The following is a 23,099-nucleotide window of genomic DNA, read 5'->3' as shown; positions in this document are numbered from 1 at the left end:
TATATATATATATATATATATATATATATATATATATATATATTGATATATTGTTATCTTTGTGTTTATGTATACATGTATATATATTTATTTATTTATCTTGTAAGTGATAACTCACTTGTTGGAAAAAAAATTAATATCTAGGGAAACATTTAAAACTGAATCTTCAAATCATGCAATGAGTTTGAATTTCAGAATTTCTTTCTTGTATGCTACATCATATGAAAAGCCACTCTTGCAGTAATAAATTGTTTAAAGTGGAAACAGTACTCACATTATTTATTTAACTTGATGAGAGTATTTTGACCCAAACTTCAGTCAAAGACTTTTTCCAAGAAGATTTTGTAGATTCCTGTTTTTGATGAAAATTAGGAAATAAGTTAGCTATTACCACATAGTCTTTTCCCCCATCAAAATCAATTAGCTTTGTTTGTAACAATTAATGTATTTTACTTCATGTTTCATAATTAGCTTCTCTGGTATTACCATTTGCTAGATGAAAACGCAAAAGTTCCAGGCAGAGGTATGGCTCAGTGGTTCAGGAGTTAGCTTCCCAACCTCATGGTTTGAGGTTCAGTTCCACAGCATTGCACCTTGGGCAAATATATTCTACTATAACCCTGGGCTGATAAAAGCTTTGTGAGTGGAATTAGTGAAGAGAATCATTTACCCATCATGTGTATGTGAGTGTCGTTTGACTGGACTGTACATATATATGTGAGTATGCACGCGACTTTGTATGTGAATGTGTATGCGAGTGTACATGTGTATGTGTGTGTGTGAGTGCGTATGTGTTTCTCTCATCCTTACGTTTTTGTTGGTTGTAAACAATGGACTTGAAGATGATGCTGTTTGTTTGCAGTCTACTGCAAAGCATGTCCAAGCTTCTTTCACATGTCTTCATATGTTGTGCATCCTTTGTAAGTAAAAGGCTCATTCATATAGTATTTGTTTCCATTTCTCTGCATAAACATGTCCAGGCTTTTTGTTGTTTGATAGACTGGGAGATTATTATCTCACTTGAAAACAGGAAGAGTACTTAATTGTTAGAAACTGCTCCAACATACTCTCATTTGACTTATGCAAACATGGAAAAATAGAGGTTAAAATGATGTTGTGCTATGGGTAGACGGTTTGAGATATGCAGGCCAATAACAGACCAAATAAGACAGGTAGATAAAAACTGATGTCCAGTGCCAGATTTACTATTGTGCTTTGGTGTGCTTAAGCACAGGTCCCCATTGACCAGTGGGTGGGGCCATCTTCCTGCCCAAAATATTTTTTACAATGAATTTCTCAAGCATGTATGCCTGGCTGTCCAAATAAGGAGCCTCATAACTTAACTAGCACAGGTCCTCATTTGTCCTAAGTCCAGCACTGCTGATGTCATGCTGACAATGGGGTTCACAGATTTCATATCATTGAATCACAAATTCATGATGTACCATTCTGCTATGAATATTCAAAGAGGTCCAAAGTACAGAAAACATTTTAAATTGGTTAGAGCTTGGGTTGAAGCTGGAGAATGGTTATGGTGTATTTAAATATTGGTAAATACTGGTACTGTGCATGTGTGTAGCTTAGTGGTTAGAGTATTCTACTCATGATCATAAGATTGTGGTTTCAATTCCTGGACCAAGTGATGCATTGTGTTCTTGAGCAAAACACTTCATTTCACGTTGCTCTAGTCCACTCAGCTGGCAAGAAGTGAGTAATCCAGGAAACCAGCCTTATGAGCATGTGACTTAGGAAGGCCCACTGTTTTTTTCATTGAAATACTAATGCCAACTTACTGGACTTTATTAGAATTACAAATTCATTAAAAGTTGGGAGTCAATTTTTAATTGGATTTGGCACACCTGAGTAAGGTTATCAGTTCTATTGGTGTGTTTCTTTTTTATTATTCTCAAACACCATATGTCAAAGTTAATTCAATTTCCTGCAACAATATAGGATATAGTATGTACCATGATATATCTTATTCCAAAGATCAATACTTCTGAACTTGCTAATTATTAGCCTTTCCTCCTTATGTGTAACATCTTTTAACCACACACAGTCTTGTGAAGATCATAGCACCCTTCACTCCTTATAAACATTCTATACATTCCACTACATTCTCTGTCTTCATAAACAAAGATCTCAAAATATCCTCTAAGTAAAACATCACCACCTGAACTCCATCAAAAGCACCAAAACATAATCAGTGTAGCTATTAAAGATATATGTATACAATATTACTTTTGCGTAAGACAGCTAAAATACTCAACTACAAATATAAAGTCTCACAATCTCTTACAATTTTACATTGCCTACTGGTATGATTGTCTGGTAAGAAATTTGCTTCCCAACCAATATGGTTCTGGGTTCAGTCCTACTGCTTGGTACCTTGGGGAAGTGTCTTCTACTATAGCCCTGGGTCAACCAAAACCTTATGAGCAGATTTGGTAGATTTGATATATATACTTATATCTACACTGGCCAAAAGAAGTTTAAGACTGATGATGACATTTCTATTCCTTCATTAATTTATTTTGAACAGTACTGTATAAAATTATTTTACTTTTTACATTTTATGTAGAATTTTTTACTCTTTCGAATGATATAGGCATTATATATCTTTCTATAATTTGAATTTAATGCACAATTAATTCAAATGATTAAAAATTGTTGGCAAAATAAGTTTTAGAAAGTACCAACATTATTTTGTTTAAATTGAAAATTTACGGTACAAATGATCAATGAACAAAAATGTATTATTAGTATCTAGTTCCATAGCCATTATTTTCAATTACGGCCTTACAACAGCAGGACAAGGAATTTGACAAATGAGCACAAAAATCACTTGGAATGTTCTGCCATATTTCTTCAATAAAATTATATAATTGAGACGAATTTGTTGTGTTTTTTTTTAGCATGAACTCTTTTAGAAATATAATGTCATATATTTTCTATTGGATTCAAATCCGGGGTCTGCAGAGGTCACTTAATAACCACCGTATTATTGTGCTCAAAACATGGCAAATTTTTCCCAGCCTTATGAATGGGGCAATTTTCCTGCTGGAAAATAGATTATTTAAATATGCCAGCACATTTTCAATTACTAATTGCAGATAGCCTACACTGTTCAGTCTGCCATCAACCTTAATAATTGGAACAACGCCTAAGCTGCTGAATGTGGCCCACACCAGTAACCCCCCCCACACACACACACACACACATCCTGCTTGCACCATTTTCTTGACATACTTAGGATGGAATTCTTCAGCTGGATGGCATCTAACATAAGTCTTTCCGTCTGATCCAAAGATGCAGAAGCAGGATTTGTCACTCCAAAGAACTTTTGACCAGTCTTCAGCCGTCCATTCAATATGGCTTTTAGTAAACTTGATCCACTTCCACCAGTTCATCTCAGAAATTATCGGCTCTTTCGAGCGATCCGGCCAAGCAGTTCAATTTCTTTCAGGTGGTTTGCGACAGTTTGTGATGTAAAGCTGATGTCAGTTTCATCAGATAATTGCTTGCAAATGTCCACTTCTGTTAGCATTCGATTACCTTTAGAGAGCCTATGAATTTGCTGATCCACCTCTATTGTTTCTTTTTCTCGGAGCGCCTGTTCTTTGCTGATCTTTGTATTGGCCAGTGGCTTGGTAAAGCTTCCATGCTTGAACACAAGCCGTTTTGCTGCATCCTAATTGCTTCCTAATGTTCATGAAGAACACATTTTGCTGAAGAAGCAACATGATCTTTGATCTAGTAACTCAGCTGATGCTATGATACTTTCCCTTAGTGAATTAATGTGTAACAATGCTCGATTATTAAACAAAACCGTGCAGTACAACCAACCATATGACCACCCATTTGGTTTATCAATTTGCATAATTTAGGTATGATCTTAAGCTTATTTTGCCGACAATTTCTAATCATTTGAATTAATTGCGCATTAAAATTATTCAAATTGTAGAAAGATATATGATGCCTATATCATTCAAAAAAGGAAAAAATTTACATAAACTGTAAAAAGTAAAATAATTTTATATAGTTTTGTTAAAAATATATTAATGAAGGAATAGAACTGTCGTCATTGGTCTTAAACTTATTTTGGCCAGTGTATGTGTGTTTGTTCTTCAACATCACTTCACAACCAGTGCTGGTTTGTTTACATGCCTGTAACTTAGGACGTAACATCAACAGAAGAGACCAATAGAATAAGCACCAAGCTTAAAAATATAAAAAAATAAGTACTGGGACCCTTCAAGGTGGTGCTACAGCATGGCTGCAGTCCAATAACTGAAACAATTAAAAACAAATAAATCCGTCATTGCAGGACTATTCATTTGATTGCGAAGGTTTCATTTACCAAATATGCAATAGACACTGGTTGTTTTCTCTATCTGCTTCTTCTGGAGCTTGTACAAAAACATTAATCCTTCTCTTCCTCATCACTACTGTGTCTAATCACCTGGTTCTACTAAATATTTCCTCCAATTATTACTCCGAGAATTATTCTACAGATGTCAACTTTGAGCCTACTGCTTTAACCCCTTAGCATTCAGATTATTCTGACAAATGCAATGCTTATTTATTCACATTATTTTGAATTAATCAAGCATTGTCTCATTGCTTCAAAATTATGGCAATGTTTTTATTTTTTAGAATGGCATTGTAGGGTAGATGTGAGAAGTCAGATCTAATCAGTTTGAATATAAACAGGTAGAATATTTGAACCAGATATGGCTGGTTTAAATGCTAAAGTGTTAATCTCATTTCTCTGGAATTGCTACAAAAACCAATGTTATTTTGCCCTCCTCCATTGATTAAATTTTTTTTTTTTTTTTGTTTTATAGAGTATCAAATTTCTCAATTTTTTCTTTTCTTGAATCATGAAATTTTTTTCGTATTATAAAACAATTATATTTATTGTAGCAAAAGCTGTATTTAATCTAATTTGAAAAGTTTTATCACCATGATATACCAGTTTCACCAGCCATGGGTTAATTGCCATAGAAATAACATTTATTATGGAGTATTTGAGTTTAAGAATCTCACAAAACCTTACAAATATTTTGCCTCAGAATAATCTTTAAGTTTCTGGGCATAACAACCATTTCTTCACAGAAGATATGAAATAATCTTTATTTAAGCAGATTTGATACAATGAAGCTTACCATTTGTACTACTTCATCAATTTTAATTTTTTATAAATATGCATGTGTAGATAAATCTACGTAAAATATAGGGTAGTGAGTCATTTTAGAAATTTCACTACCAGTGGCCTAGCATGTATAAAAAGTAAATAGACAACATATTCTTAATATAAAATAGTGTACATTTAAACACAAGAGAAAACTGCCTTCAGCAGGCAGTTTTTACATGCTAGAAGAAGTAGTCAAAACGACCAAAACCACGTTTAAGAGCAATCTTCAAAAGGAATGAAAAATAAAAACTTTTACCTTGTTATTTTAATCCAGTCAGACCTAGGTTTCAAAATTTTTTAGCAAATAAAATAATTTGCTAGGCAAAATTTCTCATCAATGACCGCGCCATAACACTAACATATAATTAAGAGACGAATAACACATGTCTCATCATTATACATTATAATTTTTAAAATTCACTGCGCAAGTGCAGTTTCAGTTATTTTATTTGCTAAAAAAATTTGAAACCTAGGTCTGACTGGATTAAAATAACAAGGTAAAAGTTTTTATTTTTCATTCCTTTTGAAGATTGCTCTTAAACGTGGTTTTGGTCGTTTTGACTACTTCTTCTAACATGTAAAAACTGCCTGTTGAAGGCAGTTTTCTCTTGTGTTTAAATGTACTCTATTTTATATTAAGAATATGTAGATAAATCTTTGGTAATGCAATAATTGTTAAACGTTTCTCTTACAATTTACATTCCTCCAGAATGTAAGAAATTTCTCAGTTTCAGTTTTAGTGTTTTAACATTTTTTTAATAATGGTTTCAAATTTTAGCACAAGGCCAGTGCTTTTTGAGGGGAGGGGTAAGTCAATTACATTAGCCCCGGTACTTGATTCACACTTATCTTATCTTATCTTGATTCACACTTATCTTATCATCCAATAGGATGAAAGGCAGAGTCAACCTCAGTCAAATTTAAGCTCAGGACACAAAGATGAACAAAATGCTGCTAAGCATTATTATTAACACTTTTAATGACATTTTTAATATTAACACTTTTAATGATAACCAAGATACCCTTACAGATGCTAAGTGCCATAGATCCTCATTTCAAAATAAAAATTGCACATCTTTCTCCTTATATTTTTCATGGGTTACTTAAAACTTATCTGAATCAATAAATTGTTAGTTATTGATCATGCACTCAACAGCAGCAAATTAATATATGACAAAGATACCCAAAGTAGTTAGTTTATTTTCTTTTCACTTAGGCATTTCCCTTATAGCAGCAGTTTATAGAAACAATGAAAACTGGTGGTTTATTTTCATTTCCTTATTATCCCTTACATTTTCCTAATCAACATTATTTTTGTTTGCAATATCATTTGCAATTTTTCCTTTCTTTTTCTTTTCTTTTTGAGACATTAATTCAGAGGCTCCTAATATTTTTTCTTTATATTTATTACCAATAATAAAATTCGTATCAATATAACCAGCAACACTGAAAAAAATTTGATTTGATTATGAATGCTATTATTATTGTCGACAGCATAAAATACACTAATCACTTAAGGGATGCAACTGGAAAGTTGGTTACAAATGCCAAACATTTAGATGGTCCTGTGTAGATATGTTTAATGTATGATGTTTTCTTGAAGATCATTTCCATTTCCGTAAAAAGAGAAAATATTTAACAATACTTAGTTTACACCCCTGGCATAATAGGCATATAATACTGTTTGCTCCAGTTTGTCTGAACAATACTACTAGATTCCTCACTTGTAGTTTGAAATATTAGCTGTAGGAAGAGCATCCATCTATAAAAATGATTACTTCAGCAACAAAATGTCCTTTCCACCCATGCAACTAAAGCAAAATGAATGTGTAAAAAAGGAAAATAATAAATTTAATTATGATTTACTCACAAATAGCAATTTTTTATAGAATGCAAATGTACACTCATATGTGTATAATGAAAATCAATTTCTTTTTTCAGTTCTTTGACTATGTATCAGTTTATTTTTTATAGCACTGATATGAAAAGTTATAAAGTTTAACATCCAAAATAACTCCATTTTTATTCCATTTTCTATTATCTTCGATTTAGTTTGAAGTAAAATATATTAAACAGAGATGATATCCCTGGTGTAAAACATGTTTAGTGTCTAATGAAAGGCAGCACATTATCAATCACTTGTCTTTGAACCATGTATAGGCTATCAGCTCTTTTAAACTTTTTCCTTTCATCTTTTCTTCTTTACTTGATTATTTCATCTCCTTTCTTTCTTTCTTCCCTCCCACAAATATCACAAACACAAGTCCGTGGTGCCTGCATCAATATCCTCTTCATCTACTCTCTGGAGATACACTTTCTGAAGCGGTTTCTCTACCTAGATATCTTTATCTTCAAAGTTTATTTTTGCTTTAATTTTGTTTTTACCTTAAACTTCTTTGTTTTTGTTTCTTGTTTTGGGCTTCTTTTTTTTTACTGTTATTGCTAATGTTGCATCATGATTATCACTATCTTTTGTAAATTCTTAGCTTATATTCTCACAACTTGTTTTCCACAAACAAATCTGGCAAATGATTAAATACCAAATGCTGAATCCCACACATAGTGAGCGGCTGGTTGGTTTTGCTCTTCTAAAGTTGAATTTCAACCAGCCCTATAGTTGATAGTATTTACTCATCTCAAAAATTTTCCCAGCTATAAAATACAACTGAACCTGCAAGGATGAGTGTGTGTGTGTGCATGTGTGTGTGCTAGTCAGAAGGGTAGCCAATGCTGTAACCCATTTCAGGGCCTTTGAGGCTGGTGAGAAGGAGGTAGAAAAGTATCCTCAAACAGGAAATCTGGCCCACATTTTTGCAACAGAGTGAACTTGACTAAAGACACCTAAAGTGCAAATGGAGAGTATTAAACTGAGTGAAAGTCCACCACCCAAGTAGAGTAGGGTGAAATTTGAAACTCAGAACACAAAGAGCCAGCACAAGTATTACAAAGCATGCAGTTCCATGTAGCAGTTCCACCAATGTGCTGTCTTAGACTGGTGATTGATTTGATATGTTTTTATCAACTTTGAAAGGCTGAAATGCAATGTTGACCCCAACTAGATTTGAACTGAGAGTGCAGAGAGCTGAGATAAATGCCACAAATTATTAACAAATCTGTCAAATAGATGCATACAAACACACACACACACACACACGCACGCACACACAATGCATGGCTGTGTGGTAAGAAGTTTGCTTTCCGACCACATGGTTCTGGATTCAGTCCCACCGCCTGGCACCTTGTAGCTTTAGACTGACTAAAGCCTTGTGGATGGGTTTGATAGATGGAAGCTGTGTGTGTGTGTGTGTGTGTGTTATGTTTGTTCACCACCAAAACTTCACAACTGGTATTGGTTTGTTTACATCTATAACTTAGCAGTTTGGTAAAAAGAGACTAATAGAATATGTATTAAACTTTAAAAAGAAATAATAAATGCTGGGGTTAATTTGTTCAAGTAAACCCATCAAGGTGGTGCCCCAGTATGGCCACAGTTTAATGATTGAAACAAGTAAAATATAAAAGAATATTTTGCTTGTTTTTTATATATTTGTGCAGTTATGTACACTTTGCACTGAATAAAAGACTCAATACTAATTATGGTATCAGCTAAGTGCAATGATATATATCTAAAAAGTTCACTCATTTTCTTCACTGTTCTACTGTGATGTTGAATCCTTATTGTTGGGAGAAATGGCAGAGATCTTTCTGGAATGTGTATCTAGATTTAGGGTTCATGTTTCTTATTAACAGCAATCCATCATTTCACTGTAGATCTTCTATGAATGGAAAAGCTTCCTTTCATTCTGTGTAAAATATACAAACCCACTACATCACTGACTTCTCCTTCCTGCCCACACCACTTTTGTGGTTTTGCTTACTATATCAACTGACTACATATATTACTACTGTATATAAGGAAATTTTCAGCTTAGCAGTGTTTTGAAAAGCCAGTATTGGTAAAACTTCAAAGAAAATAGCCAATATTAATAAATATTCTGTGTGGGTATACAGTTATATATATATAAGTGTGTGTCTATGTATGTATGTATGTGTATGAAAGTATTGCTATGTAGTTAAGACGCTTGCTTCCCAACCACATGATTTCAGGTTTTGGGGCTCAGTCCCACTGTGTGGCACTTTAGGCAAGTGTCTTCTACTGTAGCCCAGGCTGATGATAATATCATTATTAACATATTTGTGTTGGATGCTTTCATATTGCAGTAAGTTTACTGCAAACCAACTGTGTGATGCAATTACTAATTCTCATTTGTAACCAATTTACTTTATGAAAGCATGAATATCACAACTTCTTACTTTCCCTCCCATTCAGCTGAAATCGGATTTCATTACAGGGATGCTGTCAGTAAGGCGAGGGTTGGCAACGAGTATAGTGAAGAATTCCAAGTAGAAGTAGGGGTTCATCAAGGATCAATCCTCAGCCTCCTCTTATTCATTATAGTCCTCCAGGCAATAATAGTGGAATTCAAGACAGGCTGCCCCTAGGAGCTCCTCTATGCTGATGACCTTGCTCTAATAGCTGAGTCACTGCCAGAATTGGGGACAAAGTTTAGGGTGTGGAAGCAAGGTCTAGAATTGAAGGACCTTAGGGTTAAACTAGCAAAAACCAAAGCCTTAGTAAGTAGGAAGGCTGTCAAATCACAACCCTCTTCAGGTAGATGACCCTGTTCGATCTGTAGAAAAGGCATGGATAACAACTCCATACGATATATCTGATGTAACCTATGGACACATAAAAGGTGCAGCAATATCAAAGGAAGGTTAACTGGGAAAATAGTTTTTGTGTGTGGCAGCTGCACTAGGGCAATAAATACAGAAGATGAACAGAAAACAGATTCCATCACATGCCAGGGGGAGAAACTAGAAGTAGTTAATAGCTTCTGCTACCTAGGCAACCAAGTCTGTAGTGGGGGCACTTGCTCTGAGAGTGTAACGACTAGGGTAAAAATAGCTTGGGCAAAGTGCAGGGAGCTCCTACCTCTGCTGGCAACTAAGGGCCTCTCGCTCAGGGTGAAAGGTAGACTGTATGGTGCATGTGTGCGAACTGCGATGCTACACAGTAGGGAAACATGGGCCATGAATGCTGAAGACATGCGTAGGCTTGAAATAAATGAAGCTAGTATGATCTGCTGGATGTGTAATGTCAGTGTGCATACACAACAGAGTGTAAAGCGCCCTGAGAGAAAAGTTGGGCATAGGAAGCATCAAATGTGGTGTGGAAGAGAGGCGACTGCACTGGTATGGCCATGTGTTACGTATGAATGAAGACAACTGTGTGAGGAAGTACCACTCCCTAACTGTAGAAGGAACCTGTAGAAGAGGTAGACCCAGGAAGACATGGGATGAGGTGGAGAAGCATGACCTTCGAACATTGGGCCTCACAGAAACAATGACAGGAGACCGGGACTTTTGGAGATATGCTGTGATTGAGAAGACCTGGCAACTAAAGTAAGATCGCAGCCACGCATGTCCGGCCTTGCTAAGAATACCCCTGATGTGTTGGGTGATATGATATGCTTAAGAAGACCTGTTGAGTCGAGTAAAACCAATATCATAGCCAGGGCCAGTGTCCCTGACTGGCTCCCATGCTGGTAGCATGTAAAAAGCACCAACCAAATGTGGCTGATGCCAGTACCCCCAAGACTGGCTCCTGTGCCAGTGACATGTAAAAAGCACCATCTGAACATGATTGTTTCTAGGCCTGCCTGACTGGATCCTGTGCTGGTGGCATGTAAAAAGCACCCACTACACTCTCAGAGTGGTTGGCATCCAGCTGTAGAAACATTGCCAGATCAGATTGAAGCCTGGTGCAGCCGCTAGCTCTCCAGACCTCAGTCAAACCGTCCAACCCATGCCAGAATGGAAAACAGACGTTAAATGATGATGATGATAAGAAAAACTTAGTGCTATTTCATTATCATTATCTTCATTAGATGATACATCAATTTTTTTCATATTTCCTTTAATTTAATCTAACCAATCCTAAGTTTGTCCCCTGTCTCACATTTTCATTAGCTATCAATTTCCAACAGTCTATAGCACTTCTTTATTCAGTCCTCATCATCCTTCTCATGTCTGCATTACTGGTGTTTTCTGATTTGAAACCATTACGTAATACAGTTTTGAATTTTCATCTCAGTGTAATTAAATCTCTCTGCTTACTAGTTTAGGCTTATCTTTTCTCTTAAGCTTCCCATTCCCAAGAGGCTAGAAGATGAATCAAAATTACACCAAGTTTGCTGGAGAAAAAATAAAAGAAAAGAGAAAATAGAAAAGAGAGTTATTACCTAAAAGAAAACCTACTCATGTGCCAAAAAACTTAGCATAGATTTTTGAAAGTAAAATTTTCTTTGAACTTCAAGCAATTTGCACTAAACTAGACTGCAGCAAGTAGCTATTATTTTAGTTCTTTGAATTTTCATCAAATGAAATAGGAAAAAAAAAATTATTGGTGAAATGGCAGTTTCTCCTCTTATTTTTATTATATTGTAAAATATGTGTAAGAGCATCTGCATTTACAAATGATAAATGCATACATTTATTTATTGTTACACACACACACACACACATGCATGCAGTGATAAATAACTGAGCCTTGAATTTCAGTCTTGACTTTCTTTCAAACTCAGCATATACACTGTTCCAACAAATTGCCAACAGCATATGTGTGCACATGCACACACACACACATAGAATCTTAACCAATTCTATATTTTCAACCATAGACTTGTATGAAACTTATAAAAAATATCTCCAATATCTACACATTAAACATACACATACATTTGTATACATTTATTTATTTTTGTATGTTTATTTTTCTCTTCAGGGATATTACCAGCAAGATCTTTCTATCTGGGGTTGGTGGCACAAATAGACTAATCCTATATGTTCGATCAATCTGGAAATTTGAAGTCCCAGGAATGAATGCCGTTCATTTGAAGAAGTACAACGTACAGCTTTCTTATCCAAATTGGTAAGTTGTGATTTCTATTTTTTAATTTTTATCAACAAGTACCTTTCAGTTATTCAGCAGTCATTTGTTTTAATGTAGAAGGTAACCTGTAACATACCGTATTCTGCCTATCTTTATTGGAACAGGATATCGCTGCAGTGGCCAGGTCTAGTTTAGATGGGTCACCTCGGTTTCAGTGTCAAGTCACATGGAACATTTTCCTGAAAATTATATGCAGAGTAAGTTTCCAACATCACTCAAACCATCACCATGTTGGTGAGGGTACATGTTGGCAAGCTAAGACTTTGCACTAAGACTCATGGAAGAAAACATGTCTTTCATTTCTAATCATAAACTTTCCTTAGAATACATCCTGTTCTCTTACTGTTCTTTCACTGGTTTTCAGTCTTTAGACTGTAGTCATGCAGAAGCACCACTTTTAAGGGTACAGTCAGTACTTAGATTGGTACATATTCAATCAACCTTAGAATGGCTGACTTGAGGAAGATTTGAATTCAGAATGTGAAGGGACATAACCAGATTTTACAAGATATTTTGTCTAATGCTCTGTTGATTAAGCCTAGCACCAACCAGATTTGAAAATATTTTTGCTTGTTCTTTGTAATTTTCTTTCCATTTCTTCTTAAGCAGACATTAATCCTCAGTAATTTGGTATAAAACAGAATAGCTAAATATTTAGATAGGTAGATTAACAGATATTTTATTTCACTATTGATGATATACATGCAATGCATATTACAATTGCAATATCACATTTTTACTTTGATGAGTTCACTATAAAAGGTAGTGCTGCATAATTTTCTTGTGTGTTGTACAGTTGGTGTTGCAAAGGGAAGAAAACTAAAAATAATGCTGTAAAGGTGTTAAAGGATAATCTCAAGTTGCACACAAATATTAAGGCATTACTATAGAAAGAGCAATCATAAAGGTAATGTTCTAAGCTGTCTGACAGCACATTAGGGATTTATAATGAGAAATGCTAAGAAAAAGTTTTAAAAAATCGTAAAGGAAACAAAAATATTGCTTCGAATAAGGTAATTTGGGGGAGAAAAACTTAGTTGGATGGTTCCATTTATCTGCCATCATCCACTTATGATCGGTTCTCAATTATTTGTCTATAATACTTTCTGCCTTAGATCGGGTTATATTCTAGCTTTGGAGCTATAAAGAATATGTAAGATGGTAGTCAGTTGATAGAAGAAATTGTAAGCAGCATTACTTTCTTTTTTTTCCTTTCTTTCTGTTGTAGCTCTGTGTGTGTGTGTGTGTGTGAATCTATGCTTAGATAATTGTATTGAGTCTACAGCCTTTACCTCAGGTCATATTGACATTCAGTAATGAAAGCTTCCATCCCCACCTTTCGGGGTATTTCACATCAATTTTGTCGATGCTAATGTGAGTATTATGGTTTTTGTTGTTTCGTTGTGTTGTTAGAGCAATTGATTTTAGAATTGAATGTCTTTGCCATTGACTACTCGAATAAAAATGGAACTTATCAAGTAGGTACACAGCCAAGCAACGGTATGTGCCTTGAATAAGGTTCCAATACACTGTCTGTAATAAGAACTTGAACTATTGAGTCTAGTATCTCTTGTGAAACCACCTGACCTCAAAGCCATTCAGTGGGTTAAGCTTTGTATTATAGAAGAGAATCCAAATCATATTATACCATATTTAAGGGAGAAAAAAAAAGGACACATTGGATAATGTATGTCTGGATATACAAAAATTTGAAATGCCATGCTAGACTAGAGAGAACCTGTGCTTGAGAAGATCCATCTAGCCCAAAATATTTGGGAAAAATCAAGCATAAACAAGACTGATGAAGTTAATGAAGGATCAGTATCAATTTCTGAATCAGTACAGTAGATTATTGAGTATAGGTCCCAGCATTGTTGTGTAGTAAGAAGTTCGCTTCCCAACCACATGGTTCTGGGTTCAGTCCCACAGTGTGGCACCTTTAGGCTAATCAAAGCATTGTGAATGGATTTAGTGGATAGAAACAAAGAACCCTGTTATATATATACATATATCTATGTGTGTGTGTGTGTGTCTTTGTGTCTATCCCTCACCATTGCTTGACAACTGGTGTTGGCTCCTTTGTACCCTTGTAACTTAGTGGCTTGGCAAAGGAGACCAATAGAATAAGTACCTGGTTTTAAAAAAAAAAAAAAAGTTCGAGGGTCAATTCATTTAACTAAAATTCTTGAAGGCAGTGCTTCAGCATGGCAATAGTCTGAAAACTGAAACAAGTAAAAGATAATGAAATGAAGAGCAAATTTATCTTTAACTCTGAGACCAAATCTAAAGATGTAGTTTTTTTCATTCACAAAATTTGCAATTTTTAAAAGACAGTAAAAAATCTGAAAATTAGCTATAATAATGTAGCCATCCAGTCTCATTGCTTTGAAGGTATGATGTTGCGGAGAAAAAAAAACTGGAGAAAAGCGTTACAGAAGTTTAAAAATCGAAAAAACTGTATATTTTTAGCCTATAGCAAGACAAATTTTTTACATTTAGTGGAGTGGTGTCAACTTTAAGGTTGTACCCTGTGAAATTTAGAGTTTAGCATCTGACCTGTTCATTGTAGGTTTCTAAATAAACAGAAATACCTAATAAAATCAACATGTATCATCTTACTGTTTCTTTTGTATCTTCATTGATTGTATGGTTTTATTATTTTTTTAAAATTTGTTATATTAATATATGTCTGCATGTGTTTACTTAATGTGCATTTCAGTATTATGTATACATGAATATAGGTATTCATATATAAGTTTATGTATGCATTTATGCAGTCATGTTTGTGTGTGTATGAAGGGGACGTCTGTCATCAAACTCCAAAGTTGAGTAACGTTTTCATGCTTGGATTTGTAAACTACGATAAGAATAACACTGGTCAACAAAGAATTTGTCCCAAGGAAATGAATACCAGTATCTTATATGTTTTTGCATGCAGAATTCAAAAATAATATCAAATTATCTGTTCCACAATATCCCTCTCAGTTCCTGTTACGTGGGCTAAATTTGAGTTAAGCTGTTGAAAAGTGAAGCTAACAGTTTAAGAAATACTCCTAATTTAAATTTTTATGAACAGAATTGACCTAGTGAAATCATAAATCCAGCTATCTGAGTCAATGAGTCTCAAAAATATATGAAATAAAACATATGTAAAAAATAGTAACACAGAAAAGGCACAGAAAAAAACACAGAAAAATACTAACACACAGAAGCATTAAAAAATATGTAATATACTAACACAGGAAGTTTAAAACAAAACACACAGGTGAAAAGAATCTCATGGTGTGAAGAATTAAGTGTGAAAAATCAACATAGGCAACAGCAGCACAGACAACAGTGAACCACAACACAGCATGTGGTTGTCATGGTAAAAAGCTGCTAATGCCATGCTATCTGTTGATTGGCTAAGATTACTCAAATTTCCCAACTTTAATGCCAAATAACATCAGATTCTTAAATTTACGAGATAAAGTAATTAGTTGATTGTAATCAAAATTCAGAGTTGCATTGATACACCAAAATTGAAAGCAATCTGGGCTAAATTAAGAGTGGGTTCATTTGGTGAATAAGAAGACAAATCTAACAAGGCATTTTTGCCACAATATGCTATCATCATTATCATCATCATGACTGTTTTTAATTTAGACACAAGGTTTGTAATTTTGAAGAGGTTGTAACAGAACCAAATGTAGTGGGTTATATTACAATTAAATGTTCAAAGTCTGCGAGACAGCATAATAATCAACATGGACGAGAAAACTATTGTTTAGTTTTTATTCACACGTACAGTCAGTAATCAAGACTATAGTAGTAGTCAGCATTTTAGTGGTACAGTAGAAATGAAGCTTGAGCATCCTTAGGAGTGTGTCTAATAGGAAAAGCTGCTTGCTATAGCATGTGAAAACAAAAATATACTGATTGCTGATATTCTCTCAGAGTTCCTACTTATACCTATGGAGAAAACTCAATGTATGTTTGAGAACAAAAGAGTGTATATGCATTATTTATCATAGCCTCAAAATGACCATAGAATTTTACTCAAACAAGGGTAACTAAGTGACCTCATCAATTTCTGAGCACTAATGCCAAAACAAAAACAAAAAAGTCTTAAGAAAATCTAGGTTAAAGTTTCAATTCTTGACTATAAATCTAAGAAACTATCTCTTACAAGTTTGTCAATTAAATTAACCTAAGTGCATGATTGATAATTATTTAAGCATTCTCCCCCCCCCCCTCATAAACAAGTAAAAGATAGAATCTGATAGCATTCATCATACTCTCACTAATTGTTTTAGATGATTATGTAATCGTAAACAAACATAGAGTCTCTTGGCCCTCCCACCCTTGAGTGGCCACTAGATGTGACTGATAGTCACATGACATGAAGTGCCTTGCTCAAGAAGTCAAACCCACAACCTTACGTTAGGAAACCCTAAATCCTAACCTCTATACCATGCATTTTCACATCATATCATAGAAATAATAATAATTATTATTATTATTAGCACAAGGTATTTATTTCATTGAGCCAAAAGAATGAAAAACAACAGTGAGAATGTAAAACTATAAGAAATACTGCTAAGCATTTTGTCTGGCACACTAACAATTCTGCCAGTTCACCACCCTAATAATAATGATAATGATAATAATAATTTATACTAAATGGAGAAGGCTTATTAATTAGTTAAAATAAAGTATTAAAGTCTCCATAGCTTAGAAAATCTTTAAAAATTAAAATTTTCATTTTTTTTCTTTAATTTCAAAATGTGGTCTTTAAGGTTTTCTTTTCTATGGAAAGATTTAAATTAGCTGCAAGCAGTTTTGAAAAATCTAACTGCAAGATAGTGTTGTTTTAATGTCTTACTCTCTTCTACCTCTCTCTCTTTTTTGTGTGTATATTTGTCATTGTAAATTCTTTTGCTGAAATCTACACTGTTTGTGTTATAGTTTATATGATGAACAGGAATAAAAAAAAAATCATTTCCCATCTTTGTACATTTGTAGTTGTGTGTTTATACAAGGTTATTAAATACTAAAATGTACAACTTATATATATATCAACAGATAATAAATTATTTATACAATCATATGTGTTAGAAGCAACAGTATGTTTTCCAATAGGTTTTTTTTTTTTTTCGAGAATATCCCTTAACATTTTTATGATACCTTTAAAAGAACAAACATCAGAGATTCTGCATTTGCAATTTTTTTTATTAAAAACCTCTTTTAATAACAAACTAATGATCAAAATATGTATATACACAAAACAAAATATATTAATACCTACATGCTTCAAATGCAAACGAAATATACTTATATACATAACAAATTACATTCACACACAATTATAATACACAGAAAAAAATAAGGCATCAGAGGTGCAATGCATACCCTGCCCACAGACAAGGATAAAATAAAATTTAATTTGATAAATATATTCTCGAACGAATTCATATTTCAACAAAATGACATCAAGAGTTACTTCCCTGCTTATCGTTTGTGTATTTGCAACAAAGAAAATGAAACATTTTGATTCACCCATCCACCAAAATTTAATGAGTTTGAGCTACTCACCCAATTAGTATTTCTGCCAAATTTGATGAAAATCCATTCAGTCATTTTCCAGTAATTTTGCAAACACACAAAGACAAGCAACTACAATACCATGCTTACACATGCAGGGTAAAAGTATATAGACTTTAAATGCAACATTTTCTACTTTCACCAACAAAGTGGATGCTCAAAACTCTTTCTCAGTAATTTACACATGTGTGCCTAACACAATTCACATGCAGAAAACACACATTATTTGCCATCAAGCCAATGAACATTTGGGGCAGGATTTGAAGGGGTAATTTGAAATCATAGGGGGTTCAATGCTTTCACATCTTTGATCTGATGACAACACCAAGTTACTGGGAGGTCAAAAGAAGGGTTAGTAGAGTTAATTTGAAATTGCTACACTAGCATAATTTGAAAAAAATAATCGCAGGTAAATTTGTTGGTATGGCTGTTTGATATGCTATACATTGTACAATAAATACCTGTGTGTTGCCTGCTTTTTCTAGCATAATAAGTGACCACATAAAAGATAAACTACGTTTGAGTTTGTTTAAAATAAAGGAGAGATTAAGACTGCAACAAAATAATGAAAGAAATATTTACTGTGTGAGTGAGTACTCTTAGATGAATAAAGGATAGAAAGGAAAATTAGATGTACCATTTCAGAAATATTACACTAATTGGGAATTAGATGTAAATATTATTCAGCAACTAGCAGAAAACTTCCTGGAGGGCAGTCTTTCTGCTAGTAATAATTATAATAATAATAATCCTTTCTTCTCTAGGCATAAGGCCAGAAATTTGCGGGGCTTGGATTAGTTGATACATCACCATCACTGCATGACTGGTAATTATTTCACTAAGCCGAAAAGGATGAAAAACAAAGTCGACCTGAGCAGATTTTGAACTCAGAACATGAAGACAAATGAAATATTGCTAAGCATTTTGTCTGGCATGCTAATGATCATGCCAGCTTTCTGCCTTCATAATATTAATGATAATAATATCTGATTATTATCGTTTACATATAAGATAAATAAATGCGTCCTTTTAAAGCCTAGCCAGGCTCATGGGCCTGGTTTCCCGGTTTTAATGGTGTATGTGTTCCCCAGCTGGACAGGATGCCAGTCCATCGCAGCGTTACTCATTTTTGCCAGCTGAGTGGATTGGAGCAACATGAAATGAAGTGTTTTGCTCAAGAACACAACGCCTCGTCTGGTTCAGGAATCGAAACCACAATTTTACGATCATGATGCTGATACCCTAACCACTAAGCCACGCACCTCCACTATCGTTTACATATGCCTTAATATATTTCTGTACCTAATGACATAGTGGAAGAGATGCAACACACATAACCCTTTCTCAGATCCTCTGTCACTGGTGAAAGGAAGAAAGAAAATAATTCTCAGGCATGGCCAGAATGCCTACAACAGTGAAATCCAGGGACTGCAACCAAGGCTTATGTGTTAAAGCAGGGTGAGAGATTAAATCTACCACCCAAGAGTAAGAACTGTCCCTACGATGAGTTTCTACACAGTTTTCATTTACTAAATCCCACTAAAAGCGCATTGGGCAACCACAGGCCATTTGATCAATGTGCCATGCGATGGAATCCAACTGTATCCACACAGCTGCCAAGCAAACGTCTCTACTCAATAGCTATGCCTGCCTTTTGTCTATATGTGTATGCATAATATATGTGTGTATTTTCTTTAATAACAAAACAAATAATCACTTACATTGAAAGTATGTTTTACAAGCGTGTCTTACTTATTGGTAGTGAGAATTTTATCAGGTTTTCTGGATTTGTTTGAAATTCAGAGAGCTTAGTTCTCATCCATAAATAGAGAATCCTGACGTGTAATGGAAGTGTTTAGCGGAGAGAAAAGGCAAAAAGAGATTTATTGGATTCATCAAGATTAGCGTTAACAGCAAATTGAAATGAAAATGTCTAGCTTGGAATGCCATGGACAAACTATGTTTGGCCACCAACCAAAAAATGTATGACTTACTGCTGAAGTGAAGTATGTTAAAGCCTGCATTGGCCATAACAGATTTGGACTTAAGAAATCTATTTTTATATATTTCTCCACTTAGCTGAAGTGTCCATTACAGTCTACAAGTCATATTGAGCAAAATGCCTCTAGTTTCCACATTACATTGCTTCAACTTAATTTTGCATAAACAGTCACTAATTCATGCAATGTAGATATCTTATTTTCCTTCTCTTTCTCTATCTTCTACATAGCTCTGTGTCTGCCTGTCCTACTGCTTATCTATGTTGCATCCATATATCTATTGACCTATTTAATATTTTATTAAATATGTATTTATCATTCTACCAAGCTAAAATCTATATGTTTAGATGGTTAGATATTCATGCATGCATGCTGTATTTTTCTTTCTCTCTGTGTGCGTTTAATATATATATATATATATATATATATATATATATATATATATATGTATGTATTCAAATAAATTTAAATATTGTGAAACCTCATTATGGCTTAAATAAGAATGTAAGCATATTCTTTCTACTCTATTAATGTGTTGAAAAAGAAGGAAGGAGTTGAGTTTTCTGGCTGACTATTTCATAGTTTGTCAACCACTTCACAGCAGAGATGTCCCCAGCTTCCTTACCCTTAGTAACAACAATCAACTGTTTATAGTCATAATGGATAACCTAATTTGTGTATTTGGGCTTCTGAAAGTTTAGCATTAATTGAATAACATCTAATTATGCTCAACAGAGTGTAAATCAAAGGAACAGAAATAAATTTAAATACCATAAAGCCTCACTATGGATTACATAAGAATGTAAACATGTCTTTTCTGTTCTATTGATGTTAGGGGGAAAAGAGGAGGGGAGTTTCCTGATGAACTATTTCATTGGTTGTTCATGCACTCCTCTATTATAGCCACAGTTATCCCACAATTACAGTAGAGGACACCAGCCAAAAGTGACCATGCAGTGGGACTGAAACCCTAATCATGTGTTTCAAAGCAAACTTCTTAACCACACCACAATACCTACACCTACATACATATGTGTGTGTGTGTGTGTATGTTCATATACATATTTATGTATTTGTTTTGCAAGACTCCTGATGTGAAATCAAGTTGAAACAGATATTGTTATTCTTGGGGATGGTCATATTTTCACCAATTAACCACATGCACTATATACTTGGTCTTCATTTCAGCTTTATTATTATTCTTATTTTAGTGTCCTTTGTCCGAAATCTTTCATCACACATCTCGTGACCTCTTTCTGTGACACACTACAGAAAGTCAATGAGCTAAACAGAACAAGAGGAGACATGTTGGAGTGAGAAATTGCTACAGCGGTCACAAGATGTATGATGAAAGATTTCAGACAAAGGATACTAGGATACGAATAATGATAAAGCAGAAGTGAAGAAGTATAGAGTGTCTGTGGTTTATTGGCAAAAAAGAAACAAAAATGACCATCCCCAAATATAACAGTATACAGATAGATAAACAGACAGACAGAAAGATAAACGGGTAAAAACAACAGAAGTCAATTAGACATACATAGTGAATATATTAAATTGATGCTCTGTGAAAGTTTTAGATGGAAAACTAGGAGTGGAAATAATGTTTCAAGCGTGGTTCTTTATTGGAAAAGTAGGAATAGTTCAGAGAGGAGGAAAAAGAGGAAAGAGCAGATAGTCCAAAGAAAGGTAAATGTGTTGTTATGTGGTTGAAATATATATGCATCATCATCATCATCATTGTTTAACATCTGTTTTCCATGTTGGCATGGGTAGGACGGTTTGACTGAGGCCTGGAGAGCCAGCGGCTGCACTGGGCTCCAATCTGATCTGACAATGTTTCTACAGCTGGATGCCCTTCCTACTGCTAACCACTCCAAGAGTGTAGTGGGTGCTTTTTATGTGCCACCAGTCACATTCAGATAGTGCTTTTTTATGTGTCACTAGCATGGGGGCCAGTCAGTGGGTACTGGCATCAGTCATGTTCGGATGGTGCTTTTTACATGCCACTGGCACAGGAGCCAGTCAGGGTGTGTATATATATATATATATATATATATACACACACACACATATTACTGAGGATAGTGGATTATTTTGATTTGACAAATTTCATTACAGAGAAGGTAGATTCACAAAATAAGTGCCAGAAGTACCCCCTTCCCCCTTTTTTTTTTTTAAGAAATGGGCTTTAATGTAATAACTTCAAACCCACATTCTGCTGTAGCTTGATAAATTCTGTTACTATTGAAGCAGCATCTAAAGCAAAAGGTGCAAATGCAGGACATTTATTATAATGGCATTAATCAGAAAAGAATTCATAGTTTTGGTTTCATTGGTTTCCCAGGCTTGCTTTCAATATCATCGTAAAGTGTTTCATCTCTGCCTCTTGACTATATATTGTTTTAGAAAAAATACAACTGAGCCCTATATAATCTTAGAAGTCAAATATAGTATCTTCAAGGGCTGTATGCAACCTCTGACCTACTGCTTGGTCACTGTTGCTGTATATGTTTAGGATATTCAGTTAGATTATGTTTTTTCTGTATTTATAATTTGTCAAGCTAGTCTCACTAAAAAAAAAAAAAAAGCTTTCTTCAGACAGCTTGCTATATATTCCCAGAACTGTGTAAATTAATATCAATTTCTTCCCTAGAAATTCTGTGAAACTCTTACAATGGATTTTAACTCACTACCTTAGCCGCCGTGTCTCCAGAGAATTGACAGAAACAAAATTTTAGTTCACTTACATATACAACCATATACAATTACATAACATATTTATTTACCTATTTACAAATACCTTAAAGATTACTGCATATACACTTCTAACTGCACATCTGTAATCTTACACAATATTGCATACACACAGAGTGTATGTGTCTGTATATGCATACATACACATGCACATCCATATACAAACTCACACATCCATTTACAAACTTACATAGTCCTACTGACTGACATGTTTGTATAAGAACATAAATACATATCCATATAACAAATGTACAGACATATATCAAAATATATATGCTCCACAGATGTTTTCACAGAATTTCTTGTTAAGAAATTGGTATTAATTTAATCAGTTCTGGCAATGTATAAACAGGTATACAAATATATATCCTTAACTTTCTCATAATACATTTTAAAATGCAACACTGTTTACAAATACATATATATAGAGAGAGAGAGAGAGGAAAGGCAGAAACACATAAATAGTTTTAAAGCATCTATTTACATGGAATATAAAACATATACATATATATATATATATATATATATATATATATATATATATATA

The 23,099-nt window shown here is 34.2% G+C and overlaps 1 protein-coding gene across 9 annotated transcripts in view; it reads left to right on the top strand.

Annotated features, from left to right (window-relative positions):
• The window catches only part of LOC106868354 (N-acetylated-alpha-linked acidic dipeptidase 2), a 1,027,134-nt gene that overhangs the window by 748,084 nt on the left and 255,951 nt on the right, over nt 1-23,099 (top strand). For all 9 annotated transcript variants that reach the window (XM_052970677.1, XM_052970676.1, XM_052970678.1 and 6 more), the window contains one exon: nt 12,045-12,191. In XM_052970677.1, coding sequence (XP_052826637.1) covers nt 12,045-12,191 — 147 coding nt within the window. The remainder of the gene's footprint in view (nt 1-12,044; nt 12,192-23,099) is intronic.

The sequence above is a fragment of the Octopus bimaculoides genome, chromosome 9, assembly GCF_001194135.2.
Source record: "Octopus bimaculoides isolate UCB-OBI-ISO-001 chromosome 9, ASM119413v2, whole genome shotgun sequence".
Lineage (NCBI taxonomy): Eukaryota > Metazoa > Mollusca > Cephalopoda > Octopoda > Octopodidae > Octopus > Octopus bimaculoides.
This window is presented reverse-complemented; position numbering and strand designations above follow the sequence as displayed.